At 38.4% G+C, this 11,469-nt stretch overlaps 1 protein-coding gene across 1 annotated transcript; it reads right to left on the reverse strand.

Annotated features, from left to right (window-relative positions):
* Positions 1–236: 236 nt before the first annotated feature.
* LOC104535276 (PH-interacting protein-like) lies at positions 237–9,534 on the reverse strand (the record flags this gene model as incomplete). The annotated part of the gene is made up of 3 exons (XM_010195087.1): positions 237–397; positions 9,176–9,274; positions 9,384–9,534. Coding segments are annotated over 3 exons (411 nt in total), but the record flags the coding sequence as incomplete, so codon positions are not given.
* Between the last annotated feature and the right edge of the window lie 1,935 nt (positions 9,535–11,469).

Consider the following 11,469-nt stretch of genomic DNA (forward strand, 5'->3'; position numbering starts at 1 on the left):
TTTTCTAACTGAACTACACAGATCAGCAATCACCATCACATCCAGTCTTAATACATGCACGTCAAAACTAATTTAACATGCAAACTGGCATGGTTATTAACAAGCACATTTGAGAGTAACAGCAGTAAAGCATTTATCTGTTCCTGATATACAACATCACTACATTTTGGGTTTGGAAACAATCAGGTGACGTGCTAGCTGTACTTAAAAAAAATCAACAGAGATTTTGTACTTACAGTAAATATTCGTCTGCCAGTTCGATCAAAAGTTACACAGTATACAGAAGATAAGTGTCCTAAAATTCGTTTGTGCATCTTCATATGTTGATAGACTGCAGTTGGAACAAGGCGTTCAAGTCTGTATTTTCCATTTAGTTTTCTTGAAAACAGGGTATCCACTACCAAATGGGGAAAGAGGAAAAAAAAAGAAGAGACAGCATTTACATAAGGTTCATAAGCTAAAATACTTCTCCAGAAGGGAAGGTTTATTTCAACACTGGACCGCTGGCTGCATGAACAGCTTGCAACAGTAATTCTCTCATTTTGCCACAGTTAGGGAAAAATATATACAAAAGTTGCCTATGATACTAACGTGCAAAAAAGTAACAAACTGTAAGGCAGAGGATAAAGATGCAATACAACTTTCAACTTTAGGTGCCCAAATGGATGCTTCTCACTTCATAGCTAGTGTGAGAAACTCAGGAGGACCAATGCAGCTTCCATGGAGGAGTGAAGTACTTCAGATCTAACACGTGCAAGACCTTCCACATAGCTATGAATGGAAGATCAGCAAACATCTGAATCCTCTCCAAAACAACCTGATTTTTAAGGTCTACACAATCAAACATTTATCCATCACTTGCAAGACAATAAATTTATTTGATAATACTGCTACCCACTACAGCTAAACAAACAAAAATAACCAAACCAAAATTTACATACAGATTTACCAAAACCTTAACAGAAAATTCTGATTTTGACTGACAGAACCTTGTTCAAAGGGTTTGGGATACTTTTTCAAATTTAAGAGCTAAGAAGCCCCAGGAGCAGGAACTCACTTTGTTTTAACAAAATGGAACTCTGCAACTAAGAACTGCAGTAAAGAAAATGAAGCTCAGCGTTACTGATTTTAAACTGCTACTCATGCAATGATAAAACAACAGTGTAATGCTTATATGCATGGATACAGACATCAGTCAAACAGTTCCCCATATCATTAGACTGAAGAAAAGCAACAGCGATACGTTTTATATTCCACAGAATGATGATAAAGCAGGTAACACATTCAGGTCTCCAGCTTCTGAATACATAAAAAGTAAAAAATAAATGCCGAACAGTGTCCACAGCACTACACACACTAGAAAAAGTCTGACAGTGCCAAGAGAGGTAGGTTCTACTTCCATTACTACTCTGGTTACTACTACTACTTGGTCTACTACGTGACCTGTAGTAATGAAGTGAGCAGGAGCAGGGCAGGGGTCTGGGTGCTGAACCATATTCACTCCCCAGCATCAGCTGAGAAATGGCAACAGACCTCTGGTATTGCTTGGGTTTGGCCACCGGTTCATGAGTCAGCACAGGTCAAGCTATATGAAACATGCACACTGGATTGTAGCTACTCTATAAGGAGCAAAGCACTCGGTGGTATGGACACCTGCCAAGCCCGCTGGCCTCAGGCCGTAAGAACAGCCCTGGAATATTTTAATAACTGCCTGGCCAGCCCAAGGATTCAAGGAAGTTTTCCTACTTCAAGATGCTCTGGGAAGGAGCAGGAACATCAGCTGTGGCCTGAACTGCTCTTTGTCAATGGCCACCACTGCCTCAAGGCTCTGCTGTGTCCTCTTCACCCTCCCCTTATACAAGAAAAAGATGCAGCTACATTTGCTTTCTGACAAAGCTTTTCCTTGCCAACAGTCTACTTTCTAACAGCAGGAAACCAGGATTAGTTCAGATACAAGATAAATCTAGTTCGGGTTTCTGACAAATCATCCTACAGTTTAAAAAAAACACAAAAAACCCCAACAAAAAAAACACCAATAAAAACCCCCACATACCTAAAAAAACCACAACCAGCCAAACAAAAAAACCCCAAACACACACAGAGTAAGGAAGGGCTCACTTGACCTAGTCAGAAGTCACCTTTTGTTTGCTCTTAATGTAAGATGGAGATGGTCGTTGGAAATCAGCTTCTAGCAATGCCTTCAAATGCAACCAGAGCTCTCAAAAAGCAAAAAAAGCTTAACTAAAACCGTCATTTGCAGAGATGTTCTGTCAATAAAGCAAAACTGCTAGCAGATTGTTTGGGATAAAACAAATGACTCCACATAAGCATGTGATTTTTAATACACATCCAAATTTATGAAAAAACTTTTCAAAGCACTCGAAATAAATTTCAAGTTTGCAACTGTTTCGGTTTTGTTTCCTTAAATCACTGAAAAAGAATAAGTTTGAGGAACCTAAGCAGTGTTTCGGATGCTATACTTGCTGTGTCAAGTGGTAAGGGGTAACTTGCTACGAGTTCATGAATCTCTGGGAAACTCAACAGGTGAAACAGCCCTTGTTCAGTAACAGATCCCCCTACTGGAGGAAACAAGAGGCAATGCTGTGATAGTGGAAACAAGAAAATTGGAATCTATCTCGCTCTTTGGCTCTGATCAAACCTTAAACCACACAAAACCCCCCAAACTGGTTGAAAATAAATAAAAGTGAATTTAAAAGTGATTTGACACGGGAGATACACAGCTTTATGAACCTGCATTCTATGAGAAGAAAATTTTTTACCCAGATCAGGTGGGAAGAAGCGGGGCAGAGAATCAATCTCCCACTAGTTTGAACAGTCTGTAAACGTGTAGTTTTTAAAGGACTTCTCAAAGTGTTGGGGGTTTTTTTAACAAAATTCTCACATCCACCACTGTTCTTCAACACGACCTTCCATTGAACTGCATTTACGTTCACTCTCATTGACTTTGCCAAGTGATCCAGCTTGATTCCTCTGACATACTCTCACCATTTATTCCAAACACTGACGACTCCAATGTGGCACCTGCACACTTTGCCAGCACAGTAGCGTTTCTTTTTTTCCTCCAGAGTACAGGTGAAAATTAAAAATAACTGTCTCTCAAAAATTAATTCCTGCAGCCGAACAATAAAATTGATTTTCCTGGTGCAAGCCTAGGTGAGAAAGGCTACCAACTGTTAATAATAATAATAATGCCTTTGTACTAATTACAGGCCTTTGATTTTATAACCACTACCATTTTATAACTGTTACCTGTATCTAGCATCAATGCTTGTCAGGCTTTATGTGGTCTCTGATCTATTCTAGTTTGATTTTAACTGCATTTGGCAAAAAGGGATTTTAGAAACCCCTGTGACATCAAGTCTAATACCTCTCCTGTTTTACTCATGTTGGCAGTCTTCTGTCTTTGCTTGACTTTTGCCTGGCCTCACACAAATGAATCTGTATGAACAAAAGTGTTAATCCCAGGAAGAGCCATGGTGACCAGTGAACCAGCTGCAGTGGGAGCCACAAACCATACATGGAGGAGGGAAGGAAAATTAAGCTTACACATAAGATCCTGCTTTAAAAATATGTAAATAAAATCTAAAAGAAACACAGCAGGTGTTACCAAGCGGCTGTTGCACAACACAGGATGACAATCCACCACTTACTTCCAAATGACATTTTCATTTCAAAATCAGGATTCTTCATATTTAGTAATGAAGCCAACTGATCAGCAGAAACCAATGCCTGAGAAACACAGGGGTTTTGCTGACATTGTAAACATATAAAAAAATACTTTGCCACAAATTTTGTCATTTAAGTTGCTATCAAATTGTTTACCAATTGGTTCCAAAAGTAATTAATTGGTTTCTAGTTTCTAGGTAGCACCTTCACACACCACGACCGGCCTCAAGGACTGGAACAGTCTCTTACCACAGAACCACAGACTGGTGGTGATGGGAAGGAACCTCTAGAGGTGACCTGGCTCAAGCCCACTGCTCGAGCAGGGTCAGCTACAGCTGTGTCCAGCCAGGTTTTGACTTCCTCCAAGGATGGAGCCTTTGCAACCTATGCCAGAGCTTTGATCACAAACAAAAGGTGTTTTCTTACGTTTAAACTGAACTTCATCTATTTGAGTTTCTGTTTTCTGCTATTTTAGTTAGAAAGCACCAATGAGAAGAGTTTGGTTCCATTTTCATCACACCCTCCTATTCAGGTAGATATACTTATTCCTAACAAACCCTCTCAGACTCTCTCTTCTCAAGGCCAAACAATCCCAGCTCTCTTGGCTTCTCCTCGTGTGAAATACCTCAATCCCTTCACCATCCTCCTTAGCTCCAGTCTGTCCATGTCTATCCTGTTTTAAGCAGCCCAGATCACATTCCAGGTGCGATCTCACCTGCACTGGGATCCCTTTTGTGTTCCTTCATGTCCCTCGCCAGATTTAACACCAGAAATAGTTTGACTTTTGTTACTGTAGAATCCCAGACTGACTGAAGTTGGAAGAGATTGGAGTTATGCTCTTAAAACAACTTGGCAAAATGGAAGCTTGTTTTTTTAAAACCTCACTTCTACTGTTACAATTCATTGCTGCCAACAACCTTAATCAGAAAACCATACATTTCAAAGAGTCAAGATCACAGAATTTGTTTGGTTTCCCTCAGAACAATTTAAAACCCAAACACAAATATAAGGCCGATAAAGGTAAAGCAGTGAAAGTTTTCAGTGGAACTTACAAAAGACCAAAGATTTTCTCCCACTGAAAAGGCACGCAACAGGTGCCAACTGGACATCTTCAAAGTTTTAGTCTCTAACTCACTCCCCACCCAACACAGAACAAGCAGCTCAGAAAAACAGCGATCAGAAAAAGGAAAATAAACTTGGGTGTCTGCAAGCTAAGGCAGTATGGTCATGCTGATTTTTCTTCCTCTTGGCTTTCTTATTTTGGTTTTATCAAAGCAACTGATTCCATCACCTTATGTACATGGTCTTATGCTGGAATGTGAAGTATGCCTTAAAGATGAGGCATAGCAAGGCCTTATCAACCAGTGATAAACCAAATTTAATTTTGTACCAAGTATAAGTTGCATTTTAAAAAAGCACACACAAAAATCATTATGGCTTATCGTTGTGTTTAACTAATGAAAGATCCATTCTGAAGAACAGAATCCGCTCTCATTTCCTTTCCATTTGCACAAAAATAGGACCAGATTCAGAACAAGCCTGGAAGGACACCTGAAGAATATATTTCACTTACAACTCTTACCCATATTGAGTCAGGTTTCATAATCTGAGAGGCCAGACATGCCTCTAATGAACACCAAGGCATTCACAGCTGTTAAAAGTAATAATGAAAAGATACTACTTTCCTACCATTTTTCTATTCAGCTTCTAAACTCTACGCAGTACTCCAAGTTTCCTGGCTTATAGATGATTGTCAACCAAGTAAAGTGGTTAAACCAGTAATCTGATCAAGCCAGAACTGGTCTCTGGGCATTTCATGAAGGTAGAAGTGCACTGACTCCTCACTGGAGCATTGCTGAAAATATAATTCTATATACATCCAAAACTTCACATAAATTAATTTGCTCAATGAAAGTACCTGCCAACCCTTACTAGTTCAGAGGCAGGTAAGATGCTTCAAAAGGCAGAGGGTAAAAGCAGATGCAAGCTATACAATCTCAAGCATTTCCAAACTGTTCCCTGACTTCAATAAAGTCCCATTTGTTTTCACTAAATATTTATTCAGTTGGTATTTTATTCAAAGTACCACAAGACTTCGACAGCTCATTTGTTCTTGCATAACAAGAAGCAATTGACTTCAGCACAATTCACTTGTAACAATGCAACTTTTACACAGATCCTTAAACACAAGGTGGTCTTTTCTTTTAGTATTTTACTACAGTTAACACCATACTGTAGTTATACAAAGTACTCTTACGGTAGCTAAGTCTAGTATTTACTGTATTTCTCAAAACGGACATCTACACCACTTTCAGAACCTCACATTCTCTTTACAGCCAAAACAGCAGCATCATTAAATAAACTGTCAGAGAAGTGCAAAATGGCTCAGAACTTTTCCCGCAGTGGACTGCTCAGCAAGACCATGAAAGACTGTTTTTGCAAGGAAGATCCATTCACTGGTCAGGAAAAGCATGCTCTGTTGTCTGGGGTAGAGTCACTCTCATTCAGACCTCCACACCCGAGCGAGCAGCTCAAAGCTCTCCAAGTGTCAGGCTTTGGTTCTGTGCCTTTTCAGCAGTTCTTGAAAATTACTGAAAAACAGTTATTTTTCCATTTCTGCATCCAAGAAGATGGGATCTTTAACAAAACAAACCAGCGTATGACATAACTCTTCGTGTTCTTAATTACGCACTTCAGTGACTATTTATAAGTTGCACAAGTGATAGCAACTGGACAAAGGTTATTTTGTATTCAAGTTTTGTTTCTCTTTATTACGGTGCACAGATACTCTGTAGTTTTCTGCACAAGTACGTCTTTGTACAGATGTATTTTAACTGCATATAAACCAGCTACCTACAAGGCAGCTGGCACAACATACACAAAAATTTAATTCTAAAGAATACCCCATCAGCATCATAATTGCATTGACTCATCAGGTTTAGAAATGAATGGGTTTTTCTGTATGCTCACTGAAATATAAATTAAGTTTTCCTGCGCAAGACAGAAAGACTTCAGTACCTTTTCTGCTCCTCAACCATTAGTTGGTTCTTCACCTGAAATACAGCCTGAAGAATAATAGGTTCCAATTTTTTTGTAGGGCAAATACATAAAGTACAGCCTTCCCAGGGGAAAACTGAGAACTTAACTTAAGGAAACAGAACAAAGTTTTCTAGATCAATATATAAAAGAAATGGCATTCCAGTTCACTATTTCATAGAGAGGATCAAACTAGAATAGGATAAATAAAAAAACAAATGCTTTTAACACACAGCTCTGAACCAGACATCCAAAAAATCCAAATACGCTTCACAGTTGAAAACATTCAGTTACCAGCACTTATCTCAATGTTTGGAAAAGGAAATTATTGGTCATGAAAAAAGTGGTATGTTGAAATAACTGTAATTTTGCAAATATTCAGTGCTCTGCAAACGGTTCAATAAAAATAACATTTATTTAGAAAGCCTTACTTGTTCTTCCCTAAAAGAGTCTAAAAGTTATTTTTCTTAACATTTAATTCCACTACCACGGCAACTCTACAACTTTCTTTGAACTCCAGCTGCCATGGACTTCATAAACTGGTGTTCTTCCTTTTTAAATCTGTGTACCATGGAGCAAGCTACAGCACAATGCAAAACAGTCCTCTTCCACCCTGACTTCTCCAACATGTTTTAAGATATATTCCCAGGTAAAGGAAAAGGCCAGGCAACCACTAGAGACATTTTAGCAATTAGAAAGCTCCAGTCATGTTGCAGAAATAGCTGCTAACCCAGCCCAAGATCTTCCAAACTTACAATCTTCCAGCCAATGCACAGTCACTCCAGAGGGGAATTACTGTTAACCCAGCACCAAGGATTTGCTCCTCCACACCTAGAGCACAACACAGAAACAACTCCCTACGTGAACACCAAAACAACAGCTCTAAACAAAACCACAGGGAGTGGATGCAGATGCTACATGTGGGTTTAAGTGAACCTCCTCTGACAAATACACAAACCTCACTGAGGAGGTTCTGAAAACTTAGCTCTAAACACAGAACAAAACCATGTTTTCTTCCTATGTTCCAAGCATCTACAGAAATACCATGGAAAGCATGCAACTCGTGCTTTAACATGGAAGAGCTATTAGGACACCAAATACTTTGCCATCTGACCATGCCAAAATTGGCTGTGCTCAACTTAAGAGCTTCTTAGCTGTAGCATGCTTCTGCTTCAGCTCTTAAGAGAGAGAGAGCGGTAATTCTCTGGGTAAAGTTTAACAGTATGCATTTTAAGGTTTGATTTTGAGCTTCTTCAGCATTAGAAGTAATATAAGTAAACAATATTAAGCTCTCTCAATTATATACCTAAGTATATATATATTATAGATACATTATATATTTTTATCTCTCTCTCAATTCCTTGAAAACTTACAGGCTACAAATAGCCTCCAAAAGGAGTTCTGAGATTGCAAAACTGTAACGGAAAGTTACCACTTTAAAAATGCCTCTGTTCTGAAAAGCACCTGACAATGTATCTGTACACTGTTACCCATTAGTTCACCAATGTATCTTCAATCTTATTTTTGCCAAGACAAAAACCTGTGTCTTTGCAGCAGCTGCACCTGATCAGGAGCCAATCGACTGGATATTCTCTGCCCGTCCTCATCCAACACTACACCTCTATCTGCAACTACCATTTTGGTATAAACCATTACTGGTTTGGTATAATTCTCACTGGTAATTTGGTCTTAATCAATCATTCTCCCTTCCCTGGACATCAGCATGGAAAGAAAAAGACAATTGATTTTGCTAATTTTCCTATCGATGACAAAATAAAAAGAATGCTCCTTAAAGAATCTCCTAAAACATCACACATCTTGATTCTTCTAGCAACTAAAAAACATCTCCTCCTGTTCAAAGGCTAAAAGCTAATGAACATGTTTTAGTGACCATACGAGAATTCAGTAACTAAAAAGGAATAATATACCGCTAACCTCCAGCTTCTCCATTTATCAACAGTACAGACAGTGCATGCTACTGAATTACTGAATGGACCACAGAGCACAGTAACTTCTACAAGAAAACCAAAACTTTCCAAAGAAAACCATTACCAGGCTACACGACTTATTCTCTTCAACAGACCAGGCTATCCTGGTTTTAAGTTGTTAAACAGTACTAATTATTTGTCTACTGACAGCTTTAGTACCCCTTTAAGAGTTTTATTTGTATATATTCACTGTTGAAATATGTTTTATTCCATTTTATACTTCAAAGTCAAAATTAGCTTCAGAGCAGACCAAGTATGTGAATTTACAATATCCCTTTTTCCCCCCACATACACACTGGTAAATACGACAACACATTCTTTAAAAATAATACTAAAGGTGAGGTATATGACAACCAGCAAGGACAAACATAAACAGAACGACTACTTAGTGCTCGTCGCCACATTAATCAGTCATCCTGGGAGTCAGCTATTGCAATGGCAGTACCGGAATAAACCTGACTTACCTATACTCGGTGGACTGCCGTAATTTACAGGGGACTCTGGAGGCCTCCCGCAGTGTAGCGCAGCAAGAGCAGATCCCTTCCACACAACGTGTTTGCAACCTGTTTTAAAAGGATTACACAAAAAAGGTAAGCAAGCATTTTTCATGAGAAAACACAGAAAAGGCATGAAATACCAAAAACCCTCAAGACACTCATAAAATTGTCATACTTTTGTTTGTTCGAAGCAAAGACTGTCTGCCAGCTCCTAATAACGTCTGCACTCCAGGGACACTTTGGGGAATTTCTTGCTCTAGAAGCGGTCCAAGTCGATGGCATATTTGAAGCAAGTGATCAGGTGCCAAGTGTCTGTAATACTTCACCTATTGCATGAAAGAGCAAACAAAACATTTGATAAAGAACATAATATTTTTGAAGAATTACTGCTTTAATCTTTTTCTCTTCCAGATTGTTACACAAATTCGTAAGAAAATTACAGTATATTAAGGATAAAAACAAATAATGACCTTTAAGTACAACAATTCATTCCAGCTGGTCCTAATTAATTCTTCTCTTCAGCACATGCCACTGTGCAGAGAACTGTTGGTATTTACTACTTTCTGACTTGAAGGCACAGTTGGTCATAGACTAATAGGCTGCTTTATAATCACAGTGAAAAATGTAAAGTACTTAATCAATATTGTATTTAAATAGCAGTCTGGTCAATTTAAGCTACTGTAAGATAAAGATGAAACAAAGATTGTAAGGACAGGAACATTTACAGAGTTCTTGGAGGACTCGCATATACCAAATAAATAACATGGATTTGTAGGAGACAGCGCAAAAACCACCTGCCTCAACTCACCTAAATTACAAAACCTTGTCTAAGTTCTACAATTGGATTTTTTTATCTTACATCTTTTCAACAAAATGTGGGCTTAAATAATACGGCTTTGAAATTGGTATATGTGGTACTCTATTAGGCTACAAACACGACCATGTTTTGTAACTGCTCAGAGTTTAACTGTACAGTACCAAAACCAGCTCCTATTACCAGCAAGAGATCTTCTCGACACTTGATTAGAATAACGTTGAACCAGCATTAATGGCTGCCCATAAAAAACCCCAGTTCATTATTCTGAGCTACTATAACTCTAGATCAGAAATATATAAAGGGGAAAAAAGCTTCTAAATGTGTATGTGACAACAGTAAAATCCTATTAACATAAGGCTTTTGGTTAAGGAATAAAATCGTAAAAATGCAGAAAGTATTGTCAGCTTAGAGTTTAACAAAGAAAATTTAAAATAATAAAATTGAGAAGGAGGATAGAAAGTCAATTTTATTCAATTCTTGTACAGGATTCTGCACGTAGTGGTTTTCTCCTTCACACAGCCTGAAAAATGTCTTCACAGTTTCAATTTGCAGAAGAAAAAAAAAAAGTACTGCAGTAAAAGCTTGTGATATTTTGTTATTCTGCAACTAGAGAAGGCCATGACTGACATTTTAGGCAGAAATGCTGCTTCTGTATTACGCCAAATTAACGGGAATATACCTGTAATGCTTCATTGAATGTCCTCCTGTCTTACACACTGTAATCGCTTTATGTGTTCTAGCAGTTTGTTACTATAAAGAGTGCTGATGTCTGAAACTGAGGATTTGGGAAAGCCTTGCTCACACCACTAACCCCCACCACCACCACCTCCCAGTGAAGGAGGAGAAGTTTCCCCTCTTGCTCCAGCCATGGTTTAACCCCGGCCGCCAGCCCAGCCCCACGCAGCAGTGCATCACTCACTGCTCCACAGTGCGACGGGGAAAAAATCAGAAGGGTGAAAGAGCAGAAACGTGTGGGTTGAAATAAAGCCAGGTTAATAGGTAAAGCAAAAACTGCATGGCAAACAAGGCAAAATTAGAAATTCATTCGCTACTTCCCATCATCAGGCAAATATTTAGCTGTTTCCAGGAAAACAGAGCGTTCCTTCTGTGAATTATATTACATTTGTAAAATGCAAGGTGTCTGAACTTGACTGCCTAAAAGTTAAACGTTTTCCAAAACTCACACAAGCTAAAAAAAAAAAGAAAAAAAAAAAGCTTGTGTTTAAAAAATATTGGAATTTTTTTATAAAGTTGCAGTTCATTGCACAGATCCATTCATTTAAAACGACTAAATTCCATGTCATCAAACAGGCACCGTTTAGAAAAGTGGCAAAAAATAAGCCACTGAATTCAGAACTTGCTATTCTGATTCATTTTTCTTATCAGTAACATGCAAATAAAGTTTGCTTTTTTCCTACTGAAAGGAGGAATCACAGTCCAAATA

This window comes from Mesitornis unicolor, unplaced genomic scaffold (assembly GCF_000695765.1).
Source record: "Mesitornis unicolor isolate BGI_N332 unplaced genomic scaffold, ASM69576v1 Scaffold55021, whole genome shotgun sequence".
In the NCBI taxonomy this organism is placed as follows: Eukaryota; Metazoa; Chordata; class Aves; order Mesitornithiformes; family Mesitornithidae; genus Mesitornis; species Mesitornis unicolor.